The following is a 26,953-nucleotide window of genomic DNA, read 5'->3' on the forward strand; positions in this document are numbered from 1 at the left end:
AATAGATTAAGCCAACAATAAGATATTACATACCATGATAAACATCATATCATATCATCATACGTCTCAAGGTTTCTTCAGTAGTAGTTAAAATATTTTATCCCTTATATTCTAACAACTTTTTACGATTTTAAAAGTCACCACGAAGCAGAATGTTATAAAATCTTGAGATAATACATGTTTAATGTCGGTTGTTATTTATCCTGCATAAGATTATTATTTACCTTTATTAAACAAACTTATCTAAAATATTATCATCGTTTTATAGTGCATTACATGAACAAGCATTGAAGAACGCTCAAGCAAAATCTGCTCAGCTAGCTACTGAAAGAGATCTAGCAAGAAATGAAGTGAATGAATTAAAAATGCAAATAAGTTTAATTGAAGAAGTTCGGGATGGATTACAAAAAAATATCTCGGAAATATCTCGTCGTTTGAAAGAGACAGATGAAGCTCGAGAAACACTACGTAAAGAAATTATCGATTTACGTAGAACGCTAGCTGAAACGCAGCGTGACCGCGACAATCAGGAAGAAGCCAAAGAAAATCTCGTGAAACGAGTTCAGTCCCTGGAAACTGAGCGTGTTGAACAAAATAGAGTTCTGACTGACCAACAACAACAAATCTCTGGTAACTAATTTTAATCTAACAATAAGTTGTGGTTCATTTTTGGCTATGATTATTCTTTCAAAACATTTGAGTCAGGGTGATCTGGCTTTTATTGATTTTGTTGATGGTCGTTGATGAAGGTAATGGTTGAATCCTACATGGAAACATACTATTTGTGCCTGAGTTGCATTCTTGAGGCTCTATTAGTTTATCAGCAAGGCTTGATTGATTATCAGGAGTTAGTTTTATCCCAGTCAACAAGTTTTTTGTCTCAATTCAAATCAAATTGAGTAGGGTAAAAAAACAACAAACTAGTTATTAACTGTTAGGCTAGAATGAAAAACTTATAGAGCACTGAAAGAAAACGAATTTGGGAATTAATGTAACAAAATATAAAAAAATATGTATATATATACTCACATTTAATGAAACAAACACTACAAAATAAATACCAGTTTATATAAAAAGTTTTGTTACTTGAACATATAAAGTCTACATTATCTAAACTGAATAGTTTTCACAATGGTCCTGGTCAGAAATCCCAGTCCTGGCTGATCGAATACTGTTAGTTGGTGGGCGAATTGAAGAAGATAAACATTTCAGTAAAATTGTAAAAGAATAATTATCATCTGACAATTAATGAAGACAGAAATGGGAATTTAAAAGTATGTGGCAAACAAGACATATTTTCAAGTAGAAGGTTCTCTTGAAGTTTTCGGTATCAAAGTCACAGCACTGCAGATAAACAAAGTTTATACAGTTATTGAAAGATATACAGAACACAGATGTACTGACAAACCATATTTCTAGTAGCTAGTACAAACTCAACTGACAATACGATATTGTCGATTAAGTTCCAAGTCTCTATCATAACAGCTGAAAATTTAAAATAAGTCTAAAACCCACGAGTTAGTTTTACACTTCATGTGATAGAGGCGTTGTGTAATTTTCGGAAGTCAGTAAAGTAGTAGTAAAGTAACTGGATACATATATACATATATATCTTTGCGAACCTTAATCATTTTCTGTATCCCAGGTTTTCCACTGATCTATCTTAGTATTGTTATAATCCGAAATCATTGCGTATTTCCTAATACTTGAATCAAGTCTACAATTTGAAATATATATGCTGAAATAACTTATCTTAGTGACAACCGTTTGAATAATTGTGCTTGATGACTCCTATAAGTAACGATAAGCCTAAAAATTAAACATTGACAAAGATCAGATTAAACTGGTCAACTATCGAGTATCCGTTAGGGAAATAATAAAAGAACTCTTACATTTCAAAAATGCTATTTATAATAGTTTTAATGATGGTTTACCAATTGGGTTACAACTAGACATTGGAGATGAAACAAAGTTTTTGTTGAAAAGCTGTTGCTTTAGCACTCTGTTATGTAAAATAAATCTCTGGTCTACATTTTAACTAAAGTTCACTAAATTAGATAGTGACTTATCTGGCTATACAAATGTACAATCGGTGTTAAAAACGACCTCAATTACGTTTTTAATTAGTCATTTGACGGTTAACATATTTATGATAGTTTGGATAAATAAATTGTATACAAGTAGCAATTTTTCACTCTAAAATACATTCAGACATTTAGGTAGCGTTTTTGTTTTCACAGAAATAAGTTTGGTTCAACTGTATCCATCAAGTAACCCCCTTTTATTGAATATTTCAGTATTTTATTTATTAGTAACTTCATCATAACACTAATGGTAGGGATTGACAAATGGAATACAAGAAGTATATTATATAAAAAGAGAAACTGTAGTTATCATATAATGTAGACGAAATCAATCAATTGAATTTTGTCAAACAATGAGCAGTTGATAAGTTAACGTTACTTGCATAGTGTGAGACAACAGTCTGCTAAGTCTCAGTTACTTCTTTCTGATATATTAAATCAAAGTTTAGGAAACCAGTTGAATCAAGCGATTTGTTTCAGTTAATAATGACATAGGGTCCAATAAACTCTAAAGTTTAGCTTAGTAAAGAACAGCAATGTAATGATTTTGTAAATTAGTTTATTTATGATAAAACTAAATCTACTTAAAAGTCATATTTATTTAAAGATCTGAATAGGTATTCAAGACAACCATTAAATTTAAATATGATAGCTTCAAAGCGAAATCTGAGAATATCGGGGGTATCAGTGAGTATAATGGATTAGTGTTTATAATTGGTAATCCAATCCAGAACACAATGAGAAAAGTAGATTGTGTGAAGAAGGGAAGATAAACAGTCTAGTAATCAGCACATTTTTCTGAACATAAGCTAACAATTTAACACTGGACAAATGACTCACTGTTAGTGTGAATCTTCGCTAGATATTTTTCCTAATTAGTTGACTTCTGATCAATGAGAAATGGTATAATTGTTCTAGTCCTATTCTCTTTGTTGTTCGTCCAGAAAAACAATTATATAGATATTTATGCAATTTCCGTTTGTTATCACATTCTCTAGAGCAACAAGTTTTGTACTTTGGTCATATTTTGTGAAACGTAATGGTGTAAGTTAATCGTGTCCATTTTTTATTGTTGTGCGTGCGGAAGATAGTGACAGTTTGAAAACAGTTTTGCCTAACTCTTAAACATGTCATACCAACGATGACCCTTTTGTCCCATTTAAACCCGTTACTTCAATGTCACAAGTACTGATATAGGCTGGTACTTAAACTATCTTAATGGTCTTCAGTGCCTAATACCATCGGTCCAAAACAACCCAAGTGATCCAAAACCAAAGCACTATCTGGCACCTGAAAATCGGACGAAAGTAATTTTCTATAAACATAGTTTCCACTGAACTGAAAGCTATTACTATTCAGATCGATATTTCAAACAAAATATTTAAGTGTTATTTTTCTGTTGCAGCTTTTGAAGAACAAAAGTGTGCCGATAGCAAGGAGATTGGTGAGTTGCGTTCAAGTGTTCGCGAAAGTGAGAAAGGACGTCTTGATGTCCGTCGTGATCTGCAAGAAGTTAGACGTCAACTTAAGGATATGCAATCAGAGCATGAAAGGCAGACTAAGGAGTTAATGGAAATGCAGTCTCGGATAACGCGAGAGGAAGAAAAAAATGAAGAATTACGTCAAGAAAATACCGTCTTGAAACAACGTAATGGTGAAATAGACGCTTCTCGGTAAGAACTAACTACTAAAATCTACTGAGTAGCTTGACAAAATCACCGACATTTCGAACGAATTCAAACTAATTTGGTCTTTTAAATGATTTGGTTATGATTCGTTCATTGTCAAACACTGGAACATGATAAAAAAAATTACAAGACGTTTATGGTTAAGTGACTTGGAATGATCATATAAATCTCATTATTCTAATAACCTGTTGAACATGTAATGAAGAACAGTAATGTATGGGTTCAGGAATCTAAATTATTTACACGATAAAAAATAAAGAAAATCAATTCACTTCTGAAACAGTCGACTCCCACAGTAAACACGTGAATCCAACTACATTTCTTCAACAAATATCACATCTTGAGAAAAACGCTTTTCAATCGCGTCACTAAATTTAAGTTTACAACCTTATAAAATAAACCAACATCCTCCTAAACTTCATCAGTAATCTTATCATGGCATTCATTTTTAACGGTTATGAAATTAAAGTCATGTAACCGTATCAATGATTTTCCCGTTCAGATAAGTCGAGTATGCTTATAATTATATAAACAAGATATTGTGTGTGTGTGTTTATAATATTAGGCGATACCAAAATCACTCAAAAGTAACCAATGTTAAAACTGTAAAATCATATTTTTTGATTAAAAATGAGATTTTTCCTGAGAATCTGTTCACCATTCATAGGACAGTGAAAGAGTGGTAAAAGATCATTTGATCACTCTCTAGGAGTAAATACATTTTATTTTAAATGATCAAATAAAGAAATTATGATAAGTTAATTGTTTAATAAAATCCACAGGTCACAATAAAATTTATAATGTGAACTAAACAAGCGATGATTCAGTAATAACACTAGTGTTTGAATCAAGGTTTAGTCCTAATATGAACATTTACACACAGCTGTGCAAATAAATCCGGGTGAAGAGTTCAAAAACGAACAAAATGCCTATCCTTAACTTTAAACCTAGCTATTAGTCCATGCAGTAAAATAAATGGCTACACCTCTATATATTTTATTTGACACCTTGTTTTCCTAAATCTGAATTAGTATAAAATTATTTGATCATGATTTTTGAAAGCTTTGGTCTCTCTTAGAATCAGCCTGGCGAAGAGTCGTTTCCTTTGAATTTATAAAGTTCTCTTATTATGAACAAACTTAAAGTTATTCATTTGAAAGAAAAACTTCAGAATTCCATAATACTTTATGATTTTTTGGTTCTTAAATAGTAAAAATGATAATTATATGTTTAATTTAGTTCTAAGCTACGGAAAGAGTTATCCACTAATGAAAGGAGAATATGTGATCTACAAGAGCTATTATCTAGTAGAGAACGAGAATACAAACAAGCAGCAGATCATGCAAACTGTGAATATCGTCGTCTAACGGATACAAGAAATCAATTAGAAGCGACCGCTGAAGCGCTGAGTAATGACTTAGCAGAAGTAAGATTGGCTTTAAGTGGAGCTGAGGGTCGCGTGAGTACTTTGGAAGCTCAGTTGGCAAAAAGTGAATCAATACGAAGAGATTTCGCGTATAAGATGGCATGTATACATAGTTCACTTCGTAGACTTATTGGTTATAATCAAGGTCGCCATCGATCGAAAACTCCATCAAGAATCAGAGATTCAACTTCCGTTTCTCCTGTTCGTAAACTAAGAACAGGAACAAGTCCAATAAATAGCCGTGATAACTCTCCTGTAAAAGGTAAGGATATATCTTTTAAGGTATCATTTATCATAACTGTTTAAACATCTTTATAAAATTTCACTACTCTACAGATACTTTCTGGATGATACGGACTGAAATATTTTAATTAATTATTAATTTATGACTATTTTTGCGTTGTTAACATTTGGGAAAAATCACTTAATCTCTTTTAGGATATAGAGACCTTGAACAAATGCATCAATATTATCAGCATTAACTAATGCATAAACTTCACTTCAATGACAAAATTGGTTTCTTTCGTTACACGTATAACCCCCCTAATTTTTCGTAGCAGGGTGCAGTTATATTAACCTAGCAATTCCGAAGTAGAATAGAACGCACGTCTTGGATGTCGCTACTGGGGAATCTCTAAAACATTATCATAACCTATTTAAACAGCTACCAAGTTGCTAACTGTGTATAAATGAAAATTAAAAAGGAGTTAAACATTTTTTACTCTATTGATAAAGAATTATATGCTGGATAAATTATATGGACATATGGACATATGTGCATATAATATTTTTGAACTGATTAACACAAGTCGCCTTAAAATAGCAAAGCGTTTAGCTACGTTTAATACTAGTTACTAAGTAAAACACATCTCCATAGTGAAAGCACTTCAATTATAATATTGTTCTGATCAATCAGTTCGACTATATCAATGCTGTATCCAACGTAGATGAGTAAGTTAGACACTATATTAGTCTTATCTCGTTACAAAATATTTGTTGGTGACGCTACTCACGAAATTCAGCCGAAGTTAACAAAGATTACTATATGGTTATTTTACCTTATGTTCGATCGTTTTGCGAGGATTAAATTCAACGTCTTATTTAAGCCACTAAGCTATGAGTTTTCTTTGATAAAGCTCATAGTAATACTTTTGAAACATTTAAATATCCTTTTCCGAAGGAGGATAATATGGATTTTATTCAGTTTATTCTTCATTTACATTAGGAAAATATTATGAGCATTGAGATAGAGGACATTACTTAGTTGAATTCAATTATGAGGTAAAATTCTGTTTTCATTTAAAATAAATTGTGGGAGTTTGTGAATATCATTTAGCCTTCCAATACATGTATTCATGTTTTCTATTTTAGATGGCGTTAGTGATTCAAAATTTGCTAACATATCAAGACTATATCCTAATGATGGATCATCCAATGCATCTGATCTGGATCCGGAAGCAGTTCGTTTGGCTTTACGCGAGTTTGTACAAAAATATTCCTTGGTAAAACGAGATTATGAAGATGCACAAGCACAAATCACATCTCTTAATTCTCGATTAAACGAACAAGCTGAACAGACTGAACAGTGGGCTCGAAGACTTCACCAACTTCAGCAGGCCTTGTGTGAAGCTGAAGCAGGTAATCAAGAGCTTAATAAATTTTTCAGCAATAATTATCTCTCTTGCTATGTACTCCACCTTCTCTGTTTTGCAATAGAACACTAGGTATAGATAATTATAAAAACTAATGAATTCTATCAAACTGCTTAGTCATCACACAACTGGTTGTTTTATATAACCTTAAGTTAAAATACGAGAGTATTTATGAGAATCATTCCAAATTTCAGAAGAACTACAGATCAGTATACCACTTAAAAAATATAGCCATGAAATACCAATGTCGATGACTTTGACCTCTAATACACATATTTTCATTCAACGACTTGACGAAATAAGGCTTTTTTGTTTGTCTACCACTCAAATATTCAGTAAACCAAATGAGTAGTACTGAAATTAAGGCTTGTATAAACATTACACTTACTGTTCGTGGATTTGTAATACTCCTTAGACATATCTCATGTTATGAAGATAAATAAAAGTTTTATAGTTTTCACAAGATGATGCAAATCAAAAAAATATTTATGGTATATCGCTTACAGAATTCTAATGATCAAAAATATTACTGCATCTATTCTTCAGAGTTTATTTTGACAGAGCATTCCTAATTGTACAAATTATGAAGCACCAATTAATCATCACATAAATTGCAACATATAGATTTGCGTTAGTTTCGTGAATACTAAATTTCTTGTTAAAAATTTAACTGTAGATGGTAGTTTTTGTACGACAGTTTGTATTTTTAATTCATATATACATTGGCTGTTTGAATCTTACAATTGACGTTCAGGACTGCAATTGATCAGACTCTTATTGGCATATGTGCATCTTGTGAGGATTGCTTCGATATTTCCATAAGTCACAAACTTTATGAGCCGAGATGGATAGTGGCCATCAGTGGAATCCACGACGCATGTTTCGTTCCATTTGGAACTCGTCAGCTGAATGTACCTCGAATCCAGAGCTGATGTTCACTCTGGGACTCGAATCTACTACCGTTCTTTTTAACACGCCAACACACTATCCATCTCTGCTTCAAATCCATGTGACCTAGTAGAAATACCGAAGTAATGCTCACAGGACTCACGTATGTCAATAATAGACTGATCGATCACACTCAAAAATATCAATGGTAAGATTCAAACAACCAATATATATATATATATATATATATATATATATATATATATATATTAAACTTCTCCTCATTGCTTAAGACAGTGGCTATCTGGACCCAGTGGCTAAGTGAACAATGGGATGACGTTTAGAGAGCGCAGTACAGGGTTCGAGTTTCGGGGTGAATATCAACTGTGGGATTTAGGTGCATCCGACTGACTAGTCTCAAATAGAATAAAACCTGCACCCCGGATTCCACAGATAGCCATCATCCATCTCTTCTTAAAATATTTGCACTTTTGTTTGGCGAACTAGTTGATCATACATCAAGTTCTACGTATTTGATGTTGTTCAATGATTTTACGAGTTTTGTAGCGAGTGAAAACACAGACGAGGGACAACCAAATGTATTTGAACACAAAATTACAGAATCTCCTAGTAAAATCTGAGAACCATACAGAAAATACTTAATTTGCAAAATCTCAATCAATTGTTTCAGATTTGATTGTCCCTTCGTTTTCACATCAACCATTCTCTGTTCTCGTCCTCTTCTCTTCTATCTTTTTAACTTTCTGCTTTCAAACTTTTGACTTTCAATTGATGATACATATTACTTATATCTGTCGACACCAATAGCACACACCATAGTGTAATAAAAATTATCAATTGCAATAAGCTAAACGAAAACAATGCTATAATTTGAATAATTTCAACTAGATTCTCCAATTAATTATCTATATTCCCTTTATAAACCCAATCTGTCAATGCACAGTTTTACATATAGCTACTTTCAACTGCAAATGACTTCGTAATTATGGCACACAAATTCATTGTATCAGCAATTTAAGTCAAGTAAGCCAATATGTTAAGTCGGCCTAATCAAAGTAGTGGCTTTATTGAAATATCTTACCAGGTTTAAGGAATAAAGTAGAATTATATCTTAAATGGACATCGTCATATATGTTTCGGAAGTTCCAAAAAAGTGATATAAAAATGTGCAATTGTAAAAAATGTGTGATCGTTGTTGACAAAACTAGATGGAATGATTTTTGGTATTGCTGAATTTTACGAGAAATAGTTGGTTATCTGTAAAAAGACATTTTTTTATTATGCAGTTATGACTGCTCATAAAAACATAAAACGAAGTCAGGCATCAATTTTTTGATGAATAATGTTGGTTCCAGTAAACATTAAGTGATATTTCTTATTTGACCTGTTGAGTAAATAAAACACGAAGATGTACAATACCTTTGAAAATATAGGGAGCACGTATTAACTTTTCACAGGTTCATAATGAGCTTGCTAGCTTTTAATTTATACTTCCAGTTTATTGATACTTTTACTTTCTTCTATATGTTATAAAATAATAAATAGATAAGAAAGGAGTAGACGGAAGATTATCTGCTACTCAAACTGCCCTTATGCTTCAAGAAGAAACCTTACGACAAAATGAACGTGACAGAAAAATAATGGCAGATAAAATAAGTCAACTAGAAAGACAAATATCTGCTATCGAAAATGAGAGACATGAAGATCAGGTATGCAATACATTGGTTAAGAGTTCTATCAAAGGCTAATTATTGAACTAATATTATTTGACGTGACTTGAAAATAAGAATGATTTGCAAATTCAAAACGTTTTCTAAACAGAAAATTTTGAGGTGTAAATCATTAAAATGACTAGCCGTATTCTCAGCAACAACTCATTCAAACTTCATTGCCCTCGTTTTATGATCAGATTGTCTTTCCTGAAGTTTAGCAAAGGTAGATGGAAAGAAAGCGGAACAGAGAAGCTTAAAACATATCATTGTTTCAACCAAACAATCTAATGATTTTAAAAACTAACAAAAATCGTCTAAGGTCATTATTATACAGATAATTTCGCTTTAAGAAACGCCACAAAACAAAAGAATCGCTCACACAGACCGGAATGATTGACTTTTGTAGGATTTCAATTACATAAGACAATATTTCATTTCATTATGCCGTCTAGAGCAAATAAAAATAATAAGAATAAAGTTTATATTATCCACAGAAAATTTAATGCAACAATTAGAATGTATTTGAAACAATTATGTACGTAAATAATTCAAATCGACAACGACAGTATTAATACAAGTTTGAAATGATTTCTAAAGAAAGTCAAGTCAAACTTTGGGATTTTACATATTAAAGTAAACTATCAACAAATTAGTGACAAACTTATCAATATCTCAGAACATGCTTATTTTACTTAAACTAATTATTTTGAAGTGTTGGTTCATTATAGACACCCGAAAATTTTGAAAACATACAATTTTTAACTTTTAGTATTAAATTACATTTATGTCAACGTTTGTAAATTAAGGAAAAAATAATGCATTTACGTCAAACTGGGGCACGCTTTGAAGAGGAGCGACGTCTCAGTCGAAGAGCTTTGGATGATGCTGAAAATCATATCACACAACTTGAAGTAACTAGACGATCATTAGAAGGTGAATTACAGCGACTAAAGATGTGTATCAGTGATAAGGAAGCCGAGAATCAAATCCTCGAAGACAAATGTCAAAACCTTTGCAAACAGATACAGGTGAGATTATTATAATAACCCACTGTACAATATAAGCATTCGAAACCCCACCTTGATAGCTTTCTTTCAGCATAGGAATACACTCTAGAAGAGCGATCGTTTCATTTATCAGTTCGATGATATTGGAAACAATTTAGACATTTAAAAATACTTTACTCTCAATACCTATCTCTTAATGATTACAAAATGTATAATGCTTTATTTGAGTATGTGGTACTCTACAGACGATTTTGTATAATGATGATATTTATGAAAAGATTCTTTTAATCTTGCCCTTCATTTCTATACTTATTTATCTCTACAATGTGATAATAATTTTCTAGTATTTTTACATACATAAAAACTTCGTTTTCAGAATACTAGTAAAAATTGGATTTTTAATACTACTCATTAGTTATTTGCAAAACTAACTATTCATTAATATTCGCTTTTAAAATATCCTTTATATACTCCTAATAATCAACCAACACACAATGGGTTACATTACCTTGCAAAGGACTAGGGAATGGCTCACTTTTCATTTGGCAAGTATAAAAACAGTTCATAAACAATAAATACAAACACATTTTGTAAGAATTTATCCGTTGAAGACTAGGCTATACCGATTACATTACTTATCATAAAATATATTAAAAATATGTGAGATTTCATTCAAACCAACATTATTTAAGTATTCATTGAAAGAGGTTGCTGGTGTTTTTCAATTTACAGAGCACTTATAGAATTTCGTTTAATTATTAAATTCAAAATATTGCTTTGTTTATGTAGACACAGTTCTGAACTTCCAGTTTGAAATATGACGATTAACATCTTTAAAACTTAACTAACTCTTTGAACCAGAAAAATAATTATACTCACGAGTTAAATGACTGTATGAAACATTTTGGAAGCTGTACACTTAGTAAATTGAAACTCAACAGTCCACATTATCAGATTTTAGCCAATTTTTAACATGGTACATATATGTAATCTTATTCAAATCTTGATTTATCAGTCTTATATTTGATTACGTATGAAGTCGTGAGCTTACATTTTTCAATACCAATAAATTAAGGCAAATCAATTGTACAGTAACCTACGATCTTCAAACATTTTTCAATAAATATCAATCCATATTAATCATCGTCAAACGGAACGAATCTTCACAAACTACTCAAGCACACGGATATTCTTAAAGGATATTGAAGTGATGTTATAATTTATTGCAAATTTAGCAAATTTGAAAACTTTCGATCAGATATTTGATTGACTGTTCTGAGGCTGTATAATTTCGTTGAAATACAAAATTTTAGTGACATTTCCCGGAAGCAGTCGAAAGCGCACACTTATGCTTATTTCACACCAATTGGTACTAATTATTTTGAAGAATTTTCATGAAAACTATATCATTAATAATGATACTCATAGATATCATTACAAAGGTTTGACTTGATAATCTCAAATAAAGTGGGCATTGGGTAGATTGTTATGAATGAAAATAATATGTTTGTAATATCCCAATGAGTGGAAAAATTAGATGTTCTGACGTTTCATGACTCTGTATAATCCACTTCTTCAGAGAATAAGTAACCAAATTAAAATTAACCCAAGTTTAAATAATACAAAAGAACAAAGCATTGACTTGTTGAGGTCTGTTTTTGATTGATCGCACCTAATATTTTCGCTTTGTTCCTTTGTGTTATTTAAACTTGGGTTAATTTTAATTTGGTTACTTATTCTCTGAAGAAGTGGCTTATGCGGAGTCATGAAACATCAGAAAATCTAATGTTTCTACTCATTGGGATATTACAATTACATTACTTTCATTTAGAATGATACTCATACTTTTAAAAGATTATTTCTTACGTGACTTGTAGAATTTAGTTTACTTTTGCAAATTATTCTGTCATAATGTTTGAATTTTTTAACTATTAGCTGTTCCTCTGGACTTGACTTTATTTAAATATTCTTATGGATACTTTTTCACAGGATTTAGAATCGAAATCACAGTCATTACAACTGACAGTTGATCGTTTAAGTACAGCGTTAGCTAAAACAGAAGAGTTAGAAAGTGCAAGCAAAGATAAAATCCAACAACTTAATTCAAGTCTTTCAAATCATAATCAAACCATATTAGAATTACAAGAACGTCTGGTGCATTTACAAAAAGCTCTAACGAATTCAGAACATGATAGACGAATAATACAAGTTTGTTTTTTATAATTATTAGTTAAATTATTCATAATTTCTATTTACATAAAGTTAGTTTGTTTTTCGTATTTGATAAATCTTTTGACTGAACTCTTGGATCAATTTCCTAAGCTCTTCTAATAACCCAGGCTAAATCTACACGACAACTTGGACACGAGAGAAAAGACGTTAAACGTGGGAAGAACTCTGTACTCCAAAATAAATTTATGTACAGATGGCCTTGAGCTTCTGGAAAATTCTTGAACCCTGCTTAACATAGTAGCAGGATAAGCGATGATCCAATCAGAAATACGACACGTAACTCTTCGCTTTCTAGAAGTTTCCGAGACACTTCTATTGATTGCTGATTGGATAAAGTGTTTCTCAGCATTTTAAGGACCCCTCTGGGCTTTTTTCGAGGAATACTCTGGATTTCCTCAATACTATTGAAGAAAAGTGTAATTTAAGATTCATAATAAAAATTTTCCACAATGAAGTTTAACTAAAATGGCACCATGTCTGAGGTTATACAACTCACAAAGTACAGAAACAACAATTCGAAATAAAACAATGTAATCACCAATCACATGTTCCCAAAAAATTATTATGAGTATATCTGTGTAATATAACTTAATTTTAAATGAATTTCAGTGTAATCCCCATTCTCTATCATATTTTCGTAACGTTTATTCAAAACAATCAGTAACATGTTATTTAAAAACTAAATTTTATGCCGAAAAAATAACCGTGAGTTAGTATCATAATATATATATATGGCTTTAAAAAAGTCCATGCCATGAGTTAAGTAAGAAACACCAATAATAAAATTTTACTGATAAAAATTTAAAATTTCAGAACTCCTCAGTTATTGGACCTGGAACAGGTAAATATGTCAAAATGCAATCAAAAGCTTTACTTGAATACTAGTTTATATAAATAAACAATGGGATACTTAATTATTACCCAAAACCCTTGAGGTTTAACAGATTTTGGAATGAATGATAACGTTGTTAAAAATCCGTTTCTTCGTCGAGTAATGTTAAGAAAGCGAAATTGAGGAATTTTTACGATTTATTAGAAGACTAGAAATCATTTAGAACACTTCTAGTTTTCTAAAGAGTTTTGGAGGACAATATTTGGCATGATCTTAACGCCCTGAGATGATGTGAACTCAGAATTCATAGTAATCGTATTTTTATTTTATCTTTTTAAAACTTTAGGAGCGATTAGATAATACACGTAGTGTGTTACATGAACAAAAACATCAGAACCAACAGTCATGTGAAAGAATACAATCATTACAAAGTGAATTAGCTGATGCTGAATTGCGTCGAGGAGAGCTTGAAAGTCAAATTCGTCAAACAAATAATACTTTGGATAAACGTCAAGAAAGTGAACAAGAACTCAATAAACAACTTCAATCGGTAGGTTTAAAGGAAATGTAAGAAATGCGTATACATCTCAGAAGTATACATCAATAAGTCACTTATTTAATATTGATAATAAAAGAGAAAATATCATTTACAATAAGACAAGTATTCATCGCCCTTGTACCATTCCATTACCTTCCACAGTCATAAACCTTATAGAGTATGTTTAATATTATTTGACCAAAAAACCGTACATGTTATGTCTACATTTCGAACAGTTTACATAATGCAAAATATTTTTTATAAAACCGATAAATAATACCTACAAATCCCTTGAACAATAATGAAAATTTAAGGCCATTGTTAGATAACGTGTGCAACCTGGATGGTAATCCCTAATTTATTAGCATAGTTGATGTAGTAAAATCTAAAAAGCTTAATACATATCCCACTACTTCAGTGCTTCTCTCAGATAGGCGAGTTTGTTTTGAAACAAGTTGTACAAAATTCACAGCATGTAGGTTATTTTATAACTGCCACTAAAATATTAAAGATGAAATTTGATCAAAAGATACCTTTTCAACAAATTGATTGAATGTTGAAGTTATGATTCCCAAAATAATTTATTCTGTCCTTTTTGTGATTATATGAATACTTACCACTTTGTGATTATTTGAAATGGTAGTAAACAGTGAACGAAAATTACATTTAGTTATGAAAACGAGGATTCGGTTCAATAAAGTAATCTCTATTTCCAAAGGTATATATATATATATCACAGGAATTTAAGCAAGCGTCTTTTAAATTCACAGTTTAAGAAACTCCATGTGTTCAGCAACGGCTTCAGGAAAACAGAGCTAGAAACACTAACTTCGATAAGCTTCTGTCTACCATCTAAAAGACTTCGAACGACCAGTCTATTTTCATTAGAAGCCCGATATTCACACGATGATCTATAAACGCGTTTGTACAACTACTCCTCACCTTTATTATACCATACAATGTAGTATTTTTGGACCTTCTTGAAAAAAATGTTTATCGAGCGACCAATATGTCTTACTTTATTGGAACGGAAGTGTTAAATACAGATTGAAAAAGTTAAATGAGATAGTTTGTTCGCTAATTTGTTGGTAGATAAAGAAATACTGGAGAAATGATACTCAGAGTTTCTGTAAAAGAATGTTCGTTTCTTGGCGTTTGTGATTATCACCTTTAAGATATCGTCAAATATGGAACACATTCTGTTGCGTAAAGATTTCAGATTCTCTAGCAGGTTTCGGCTTTATGTTTTTATCTACAAATCTTAATGAAAAAATATTTCTATCAGTGTTTTTTTTATAGAAGTTAGCTCTTCTTCAATGACTCGCGAAATTTGCGAAGCAAGAAACATAATCAGATTCATTCATCTGCTGATAAGGACTTAGCTGCAGAACCCTGCCAATTGACTGTTCCATGTGAATTTTCTGTAAACGGATCTTTGTAACGTTCCATAAGGTGTTCTTTCTATCTTAGCATTACAAGAGTGGGAATTCAGCTCATTTCCTGTCGTAATTTTATTCATTTATCGACTTATTTTTGTTGCTATATTCGATCAGTAGTTGTTATCATAAATAATACGTAGGTCTATTTTTATATGCTTATAAATAGTAGGTAGAAAATAACCAACAAAGGTGATGGAAAATTCAGTGATTATCATCATTTTACGAATAACGCTTACTTGACCAACTTCTAAAGCAGCCTTCATAACCTTACCAATCAATCTTTAACTGCTGACCAATAATTTGCTCCTTAGACCAATACTTTCAGTTGTCATTGGCCCATGTATATTATTTGAGACTAACAGCTTTGTATAATATTTCTATCACAAACTACTTATGTTCAAAATGGTCAAACTAAAACGTAAATTTACCTTCCGACTGAAAGGCGTAAAGTTAATTTAAGATGTTAAGTTCATATGCTAAACATAAAATGGCTCTTGTTATCGGAAATAAACAAAATCTAAAGTACTGAGCATTACAATTAAATCAGTCTTCGTTCTAATTATATAATAATAATAATAACCATAATAATAGTAATAATGGCTTTATTGAGTATTATATGTTGAGTATAGTACGGAAACTCCGCCTGTAGCTCTTCTAGAGTTACTGCCGGTCCCAAGCCCGGGTAAAGGAGGAGGGTTGGGCATGGGGTTAGCTACCTCATCCCGTAGAAAAGCTAACTCGCTAAAAAAACGCTAACCAGAAAAAATAATTCAAACCATTTAAACTCTGCCCTGGGAGTTGAAGGAATAATTATGACGTCTCATGATGAAAGCCGAAATTCTTCGGAAGTCACGAGACTGATGCACCTTCTAACAACCAGAACAACACTCTTTATAGGTACATGGAATGTCCGGACAATGTGGGAGACAGGAAAGACCAGCCAAATAGCAATGGAAATGAGATACAACTTGGCAGTACTCGGAATCAGCGAAACCCATTGGACACAAACTGGACAACAAAGGCTAGGTACAGGAGTGATGCTGCTGTACTCCGGTCACGAAGGGGAAAATGCTCCACACACTCAGGGAGTTGCTCTAATGCTGTCCAAAGAAGCACGAAATGCACTTGTAGGATGGGAATCTCATGGACCCAGGATAATCAAAGCATCATTCAGGACAAAGAAGCAAGGGATCACAATGAACGTTATCCAATGTTATGCACCCACCAATGATAGCAACGACGATGATAAAGATCAGTTCTATGAAAGGCTGCAATCAATTATAGAGAAGTGCTCACGAAAGGACCTGACCATCCTGATGGGAGATCTAAATGCTAAAGTTGGAATGGACAACACAGGATATGAAGATGTAATTGGACGACATGGATTAGGAGAGAGAAATGAAAATGGGGAGAGACTTGAAAACCTATGTGCATTCAACAAATTGGTTATAGGCGGTACAATATTCCCACACAAGCGCACATACAAAGCTACATGGATCTCACTGGACCAAACCACAGAGAACCAGATAGATCACATCTGTATCAACAAAAAATTCCGAAGATCAATGGAAGATGTGAGAACCCGGAGAGGAGCTGACATAGCTTCAGATCACCACCTGGTTGTGGCCAAGATGAGACTGAAGCTAAAGAAACACTGGACAACTAGACAAACAGCACTACAAAGGTTCAATACAGCCTTCCTTCGAGACACTGACAAGATCCATGAATTCAAGATAACTCTCAACAACAGGTTCCAAGCTCTACAGGATCTACTGAAAGAACAATAAACTACTTTGGAGGACAACTGGAAAGGGATAAAAGAAGCACTAACTTCAACGTGTCAGGAGGTTCTTGGTCCTAAGAAGCATCATCACAAGGAATGGATCTCTATGAGAACCCTGGACAAAATTCAAGAAAGGAAGAACAAGAAACTAGCAATTAACAACAGCCGAACACGAGCAGAGAAAGTCAAAGCACAAGCAGACTACGCAGAAACAAACAGGGAAGTGAAGAAAAGCATTAAAGCCGACAAGCAGAAATACATGGACGAACTAGCAACGACGGCGGAAAAAGCTGCAAGAGAAGGGAATATGAAACAACTATATGATACAACGAAGAAATTGGCAGGAAGATATAGCAAACCAGAGAGACCAGTCAAGGACAAAGAAGGAAAGACAATCACTGAGATTCAAGAACAGAGGAAAAGATGGGCAGAATACTTCGAGGAACTGCTGAATAGACCAGCCCCATTGAATCCACCGAACATCGAAGCAGCCCACACTGACCTTCCAATAGATGTCACTCCACCAACGATCGAAGAAGTCAAGATGGCCATCAGACAAATCAAAAGTGGGAAGGCGCCAGGACCTGACAATATACCAGCAGAAGCACTGAAGTCGGACATTGAAATAACTGCAAATATGCTTCACCTTCTATTCAAGAAGATTTGGGAAGAGGAACAAGTGCCAATGGACTGGAAAGAAGGATATCTTATCAAGATACCAAAGAAAGGAGATCTGAGCCAATGTGAGAACTACAGAGGCATCAGTTTGTTATCAGTACCAGGAAAAGTTTTCAACAGAGTGCTGCTGAATCGGATGAAAGACGCAGTAGACGCCGAACTTAGGGATCAACAGGCTGGATTCCGTAAGGATAGGTCGTGCACAGACCAGATTGCGACACTACGGATCATCGTTGAACAATCAGTTGAGTGGAACTCATCACTATACGTCAACTTCACCGACTATGAGAAGGCGTTTGACACCGTGGACAGGAGAACATTATGGAAACTTCTTCGACACTATGGAGTTCCTGAAAAGATTGTCAACATTATCCAAAACTCATACGATGGACTACAAGGGAAAAGTGGTGCATGGAGGACAGCTGACAGATGCATTTCCAGTAAGGACCGGAGTCAGACAAGGCTGTCTACTCTCCCCATTCCTCTTCCTTCTAGTGATTGACTGGATTATGAAGAATTCTACATCTGAGGGGAAACACGGAATACAATGGACTTCTCAGAATCAATTAGATGATTTGGACTTCGCAGATGACCTAGCCCTCCTCTCTCATACACACGAACAAATGCAGATGAAGACCGCAAATGTAGCAGCAGCCTCCACATCAATAGGCCTCCACATTCACAAAGGAAAAAGCAAGATTCTCAAATGCAACACGGAGAACACCAACCCAATCACACTTGATGGCGAAACTCTGGAAGAGGTGGAAACATTCAAGTACCTGGGGAGCATCGTTGATAAACAAGGAGGATCGGATGCAGATGTAAAGGCGAGGATTGGCAAAGCAAGGACAGCATTCCTACAATTGAAGAACATATGGAACTCAAAACAACTCTTAACCAATTTCAAGGTCAGAATCTTTAATACGAACGTCAAGACAGTCCTACTGTATGGAGCTGAAACGTGGAGAACTACTACGACCATCATCAGGGAGGTACAAGTATTTATAAACAGTTGTCTACGCAAAATACTCAACATCCATTGGCCGGATACTATCAGCAACAGCGTTTTATGGGAGAGAACAAACCAGCTTCCAGCTGAAGAGGAAATTAGGAAAAGACGTTGGAAGTGGATCGGACATACATTAAGGAAATCACCAATGTGCATCACGACTCAATCCGTAACTTGGAATGGTGAAGGGAAGCGGAAAAGAGGAAGGCCAAAGAACACACTACGCCGGGAAATAGAAGCCGATATGAAAAGGATGAATGTTAACTGGAAAGAACTGGAAAGGAAGGCTCAGGACAGAGTTGGATGGAGAATGCTGGTGAGCGGCCTATGCTCCTCGACGAGGGGTAACAGGCGTAAGTAAGTAAGTAAGTAATAGTACGGAATTCATGGTATACATTTCAACAAGTTTTTATTACTATTTTTGTTGTTCACAAAAACTATATATACATACACATATACATGACATAAGTAAATAAAATAATATAAGATTATATGAAATATTTGTAAAAACAAAATAATAAATATCTATAAAACTGTAAACTATCAATATGAACATGAATACAGGTTTTTAATTAAATCAGTTTTTACAAAGTGTTCGTTGTATAGTAGATGTGGTAGATAAGGTTTGGCAGAGGTTTTTCACTTTGTTTGCATACTGGAGTTTGTACAGGAATACAAATGTGAAAGAAGTGAATGTTCATTATTTGATAAAGCAACGCGTTCCAGCAGTTCCGAACATTTCAAACGTCTGCCAACAATCATATTGATAACAACATCAAAGACTCACTATGTACCTTACAGTGAGACTATAATTTATTGACGACCTTTGAACAACCCTAAACTGACCTTGAAAATGTCCATCTACTTACTAGGGTTAAATGAGAGTCATAAATTAGTGCGAGGAACTAGGATTAGGATTTACAGTTGAACAGTTAGAAATTATATTTTATTTTTTCATCACAAACTGACATCAGCTATAATGCCGACATAGTATTTAGCCAAATTAGTGGGTGAATCTCACGCCAAGACCTAAAACTTTCTATCTTAAATCTGATTGGTTCGTCCATAAATTATAGTCTCGCCGTACCTTGTTAATTGACTTCATCATCCTCCGCAACACAGTAAAATTTTTCTCAAAATTCCAGGAAGGAATAATTGGAAATAAGAAAGAAAAATAAGTATTATACAAGGATTTATAAACCGGCAAAGTAAATACCAAGTCATAACAAAAGAATGTAGCCTCTCTATATAATACGTCACCTAAACTCTTCTTCTATATTAAAAAATTATAAGAAGACCAAGAGAAGTCAGAAGAAAAAATCGCACCAAGATATTCAGCTTCTTACAGTGTTTATTACAGAATCTCGAACAGTACAAATCTTGTGTGATTCAAACAGAGTATTTAGATGTTTTTCCTGTCTCAGATCAAAGTTGACAGTTTGACATGTAGAAGGATAAAGTGTAGAACTACTAAAAATGAACCATTAGAACAAATCATATTCTGATAATGATGAACATTGAATTCAGAAAATTAGATTTATTTTGCGACATTTACTATTTTTATAGCTTTTAAAGGAAAGACAAGAACTATTTGACAGGATATCGTGTTTACAGCGTAATTTAACAGATGTTGAAAATATGCGTGATCACTTGATGAGATCAAGTACCCATCTAGAAAAAGATAGGCATAATCTTAAACGACATTTAGAAAAAGCCGAAAGAGAGAAACAACAAAACGAGGAGATTGTGAATAAGAATAATCTTGATCGTACAGAGTTAGAAATAACATTACGACGTCTGGAGGAAGAGAATTCAAATAGAAGAAAGCAGATTCAGTTCTTACAAGTAAGTTTTATCAGTTTAGATTATCATTAAAGGTATTCCCCTAAATATATCTGCTGTAAAATGTAATAACGTTTAATTTTTCCCATGACTTAAGCAATTACTAAGACCTAATCAGATAATTAAAATATCTTCGATTTCCAATCTCTATCCACGATTTCATTCAAATGAGTAATCGAAATTTTCACTTTACATTTTACGAGTTCAAAAACCTGTGATCTAAACAGTTATATCATAATCTTCATACCGGGATGAGAAATGCTTAGCGTTTTAGAAAACATGTGCATTATACCTTAATCTTAACTGAACTAGTATACAAGATTGTCGAAAAGAAAACATATTTTATCGCCAACTCAGTTACAAATAGAAATAAACGTCACTGATGATAGAAAATTAATTCGGTGCCGAACAAATAAATGTCTTGAGCTCATTGGACTAACAGACGTTGCCACGATATCAGTAAAAAGCGAGAAACGTGAGATAACAGTAATAGAACATAATGTTAAAGATTTTTCTTCAGCAGTAATAATTATAATACAAGACGAATAAGCAAAGTACTCTAAATAGACTTTCAGTATATAAGTATAAGTACTAAAACAGGCAGAGCATGATTTTTAAGACCTAGTTAACGTGATTAATCGATTCATAATTAGAACAAAAGATTAATAAAGAAATTTATATTTCAAATACTAAGTTTTCACCTCATGAAAATCACTTTATCAATCAGTTGAGCAATTAAATATTTTGGTTTTTCAAATATGTTTTTCTTAAGCCATATGCAATAAAAAAGCCACTACTCTATTGCTATCTGTAGATTTTTTACCGTATGATTGACAGATTAGTGTTTTGTCAAAAACTGTCTCAAGCTAGTGGCATCATTAACAACAATACACTCAAAGTTTACACGAAATAAAGCAGAACAGTGAAAAAAAGTGGAAGCGATCGGAAGTGTTCTTACAAATGAAATGAAATTTGTCTGCTTTTCGTCACCGAAGCGACCTGGGATACAAATAAGATATAAATAAGGAAATATACGTTTAACCTTCACACGGTGACGAAATATGATGGCAATAGTTCTTAAATTTACCATTATAATGATTTTAACTAGTTCATCACATTGAGGTGAAATGCTAGTGTGATGTGTGCCACTGATGCCGACAGATATAAGTAATATGTATCACCAATCGAAAGTCAAACGTTTGGCGGAAGAAAGTTAAGAAGATCGAAGGGAAGAGGACGATAACAGAGAATGGTTGATGTGAAAACGAAGGGACAATCAAATCTGAGACAATTGATTGAGATTTTACAAATTAAGTATTTTCTGTATGGTTCTCAGATTTTACTAGGAGATTCTGTAATTTTGTGTTCAAATACATTTGGTTGTCCCCTGTCTGTGTTCTCGTTCACTACACTAGTATTGCTTTTGCTCTCAAATACTAAACGTGTCAAATAGTTAGGCAGTTATTTGTTAGATTTATGATACAGAAAAATTTAAATTCAACTCTTGATCAAATGAGCGAATTCACATGATAAAAATCAGATCAAGGAATAAAATTCACTAGCCCTTTTAACGAAATGATTCATATATGGATTATAACATAACAGCTCTAACGTAAACTGTGTTACTGGATAATTTAATAACATAAAACAATTAACCTACTCAGTTAATCTTAAAACAGAATCAAACTTCAACCATACACAGATAGCATTTATCTGCACATAATTTATAAAACAGATAGGAAAAGTATATTTCATTAATTTATTACTACTGCTCTTAACGCTTCTATTTAAATTGTAGTCCAAATTGGTTGAGATGGAACAAGCTCATAACAAACAGCTAAATGAACAAGCAAGTCGACATCGAGCAGAAAATGAATTGGAACTAGAAAGATTGCGTTGTGGCAAAGCTCAAGCTGAACGTGCACTTGAAGCACGCGAACGCGCTCATAAACAGCGTGTTAGAGCTTTGGAAGATCAAGTAAGTAAATCTCTGTGGCCCGATCCATGTTGAAATAGGTAGTTTTCCCAAATTATCCTTCAAGCAGAAAGATATTACATTGCTGGTGATAATACACTTAGAAGTCATTTGAAATTAACAATCTGGAGAGAAATTCATGCAAAAAATCTTTGTAACTTACCGTGGCCATCATTTTATAAACAAAACATTACCATTAAAAATGTATTTTATAGTTTTGTTACTGATTAGCTTAAAGTGTCATTTTCATAGTATAAAATACTTTGATAACTTTGTCTGATTACTTAAACTTTACTATCACTTTTTTAAAACTCATATTTTAACCAGTAGCTAGTTTCATCAAAATAATCAAATCGACTTTACCCTTTAAAATGAATTTAATTAGTAAATTTTTATTCCCAGGATTTGTAAAATTGGTAGTAAAAATGTCCGCAAATTGAGGAATTCGTGGACACACAACTACAAATATGATCTTTGGTTTGTTTTCCCATACATTGACCTTCTAAATTGTGTTAACTAACATTATCATTTAGACAGTGTATATACGCGTTACTAATGAATTTAAAAACCACGATACCAAAATAATACTGTTCACTTACTGGATTTACAAATTTGAATCAAGTTCAACAATGTCTTACTAATGCTTTTGTATATTCGCTTGTCTCAAACCAAATCACACAGCGTTCACCTAATCAGATTCATGGATATATTACTAGTATCAATGTCTGATGATTATCATGCACGTTCAAGGCATATTTCTGAGAGCATCTTATAGAATATGAGTAAACTATTGTGTAGAAAAGTTTTAACAGAGTAGTACAAGAACTTGAAAAATCACTAAAATCTCACTACTAGATATCGCTGAATTCGCTAAAACAATACTTCTGGTACTCAAATACATATACATTTTACAATTTCAATAGTCGACATATGTAATCTAATTTATGGGATTTAAAACACATGATACAAAATCTTTACGTGAATAGTTCCTACAAAATAAATGATGCTCACTACTAAGGTGTAATGGGCAAATATTATCTTTGGAAATATGTAAAGAGTTGAGTCAATAAAATACAAAAATTCGCAAAAATATTTTTCGGAAATACTACTGTTAACTGCCATCTTTTTGTTAGACTTAATGAGATTTAAAGTATGTTCTCTTGGGTTAATATGTTCAATTTTTGTTAGTCAGATTTTGATTTTACAATAAAATCACATATATAATCCCTTTTCTTATATGCTGTTTGATGATTGTTCATTTTATCAATGACAATATAAAAAAGTTATTAATCTCTGAATAAAGACTTATTTACATAATCCCCATCCAACAGAATAACTAAAAAAAGAAATTAGCACATCAGATGTAGATGTAGCTTAGTAGGTAGAGAAGATAACTATGAGACTTTAATTGATAGATTTTAAATTAAAATAACATCCTAGATTATTTCACAATAACTATGATGAATAAATAAATAAACAATTACACCATTTAGATGAAAGAAATTTTTAGAGTTTAACTTAATCTGTTAGCAATATTCATCATAAACTGGTTTCAGTTGAAGTATCATTAGAAATCAGAGTCCACTGGATAGCTGTCGCGTCCTAGTATGAGGATCCTAAGCATCGTGCATCTACAATCCCACATGATCAGTCTAAGGCTTTCAGAACTAGCGGCAAACTGTTAGAACCACAGGGTTTGCTCCCACTGGTATAAATTTCCAGTTTCAATCAAATCGCGATATAGCATTAATTATATCTAAATTTTTAATGAGATCCTGTTAAATTTTATTCACTTATTCTATACATACTTAAGTCTTCTAAAATTTTATTCCGAATGATCATAGTTATCATATTTTTTAGAGCTATACATAAAAAACTAGAATCACAAATCTTTTTCTTTTAAAGGTTGTACAATTAAAAGTTAAGGTAGGTTAAAGCTAATTTGTTTCATTTTGTTCAATCAATTTAAAACATGTTGATTGTCTTAAATAAGACAAACCTACATGTTTCAGTCGTTACCTGTGCACAATAGCTTAATGTAACACTAATTAATTCATAAAACGCTTTCACATATACATTCTTATCATTATAGTAATTGAAGTTGCTAAAAATATAATAATTTTTTATTATGCACTTGATCATATATGCATTTTTCTTAAAAATTTACATTAAAACTGATTAAACGATCCAATATGATTTCATATGGTTGTCTTTTTCTAAAAATTGATTCATTAAGTTGTATTATATAACTTTTTTCAGAAAGGGGTTTCTTGGAAATTTAGTATTTTCATAGTTGGAAGCGTGAGTCAATTGAGGCTAGACCACCAGGGAAAACCTGGAAGCACTGGACGGCCGTTTCGTCCTATTGCGGGACTCCTCAGCAGTGCGCATTCAGGAGTTCTAGTGAGAAGCAGTGACCAGTGGAGTTCAAACCACGTCTGTTGTGAGATATCAACTCACTGAAGACAATTGGTGAATGGTTGCTCAAATTCGTGGATTGGTTGAAGTTAGACATTAACACCATCGGATGCCGGCTCAGTGGTCTATCGGTTAAGTGCTCTGGCGCGAGACCGGTAGGTCATGAGTTCAAATATCGCGGGCGGAATCGTGAATGCACATTGCTGAGTAGTCCCACAATAGGACGAAACGGCCGTCCGATGCTTCCAGTATTTTTTTATCTATATCAATATGAAATTCTACATCAATAAAGTTTCCAATTTTTATTATAATAACAAAAGATTCAGTTATCATACTGATATTGTTTTAAATGCTAACCACTTCACTGGAATAAAATATTATTTTCATGATATGAACTTAAGTTTAAGATGGAGTTAAAAGATCTAGATAAGTTATTTCAAACAAATGATATCCTTCCAATAAATATATTTTTTCATATCTCAATGGGTAAAAAATTGTATTTCTGACGTTTCGTGACTTATTGTAAGGCACTTCTTCAGGGTAAATAAATAACTAATTAACTCTTTACCCAATGCTTAATTTATTTGAAACTATCAAGTTCAACCTTGACATTGATACATATCAAGTGATATCTTTCGTTTATTTTCAAAGTTAACTTTTAAGATTGGGCGTAGTTTATATCTAGAATGAAGTTGACCATAAAATGAAAGATTTTAAGATTGACTTAATTAAAAACACTGTATCATATTGAATAAATTTACGGTAAGAATTTACCGTTCATGTAGAACTTTGGATAATTCTACAGAATTCATTTATGAAGGCTTTGTTCTGAAAATCTTGAATGAAACAGATGGATTGATAAATATCCATCGTTCAGCAACAGTGCTCTAGATTAATATCTAGATAAAACAAGAACAACGTTTTATCCTACCATTTGATATCCCGAGTAATTAAAAAATTGTTGCTCAAATAATTACAGTGAGTGCAGTCATAAAATTTATTAGATAACATAATCATCATATTTACAACAAAATAACCTCGAGGCTATAAATTCTAAACACTTGTTGATATACATTAGTTTAATTAGATTTTGTTCGGAACACTGATACCCAGATTTAATTAAAAAATGGGTCAAGTAAGCATTTCATGTTCAGAGAAATACAGTAACAGTAAATTTAATAAAACTGAAACTAGTTTCCCCAATAGATGAAAATTGAGATAGAAACTGTTGTTTAAAGAATGTTGTATTTGAAATTGATGTTGAATATCTCCGTCTAAGATAACAAAACCAAAGTAGTAAAATGCAAAATCTATTTTTCACTTGTTCGTAATTTTATAATCTGAAATAATAACCTGTGATATATTCTTTAAGTTGAATTAGTTATCTGGGTGTATAAAATTGAAGTCCATTGTCTTTAAGAATATATACAGAATCTTACCATTATGCATACACTTTTTAAAGTTTACTGATTTAAAAACAAGTCTAAATACTTATGAAACTGCTTTTTCTTCCTTTACTAAAACTCCAAGTGACTTATTATTGCATTTTATAATGATAATCATAATATTTACATTCTGTTTCTTTGAAATTAATGAAAATAACATCGGTTAATATTTAGTGACTAATTAGTGTGAAAATCTTAATTCTAAAAGAATTTAGTCATATGTTGAACTCGTTGGCTAAGTATATCCACACTTGTGCTAATATACATTTTGGAATTTGAATCCA

At 32.5% G+C, this 26,953-nt stretch overlaps 1 protein-coding gene across 1 annotated transcript in view; it reads left to right on the plus strand.

The window, feature by feature from the left end:
* Smp_147890 (putative rootletin (Ciliary rootlet coiled-coil protein)) overlaps positions 1-26,953 on the plus strand; it is a gene marked incomplete at both ends in the record, with an annotated part of 56,087 nt that overhangs the window by 28,749 nt on the left and 385 nt on the right. The window contains 10 exons of the mRNA XM_018794660.1: positions 269-630; positions 3,490-3,757; positions 5,012-5,460; positions 6,570-6,836; positions 9,305-9,468; positions 10,278-10,499; positions 12,519-12,625; positions 13,912-14,092; positions 20,556-20,834; positions 22,630-22,809. Coding sequence (XP_018649050.1) covers positions 269-630; positions 3,490-3,757; positions 5,012-5,460; positions 6,570-6,836; positions 9,305-9,468; positions 10,278-10,499; positions 12,519-12,625; positions 13,912-14,092; positions 20,556-20,834; positions 22,630-22,809 — 2,479 coding nt within the window. The remainder of the gene's footprint in view (positions 1-268; positions 631-3,489; positions 3,758-5,011; positions 5,461-6,569; positions 6,837-9,304; positions 9,469-10,277; positions 10,500-12,518; positions 12,626-13,911; positions 14,093-20,555; positions 20,835-22,629; positions 22,810-26,953) is intronic.

The sequence above is a fragment of the Schistosoma mansoni genome, chromosome 1, assembly GCF_000237925.1.
Source record: "Schistosoma mansoni strain Puerto Rico chromosome 1, complete genome".
In the NCBI taxonomy this organism is placed as follows: domain Eukaryota; kingdom Metazoa; phylum Platyhelminthes; class Trematoda; order Strigeidida; family Schistosomatidae; genus Schistosoma; species Schistosoma mansoni.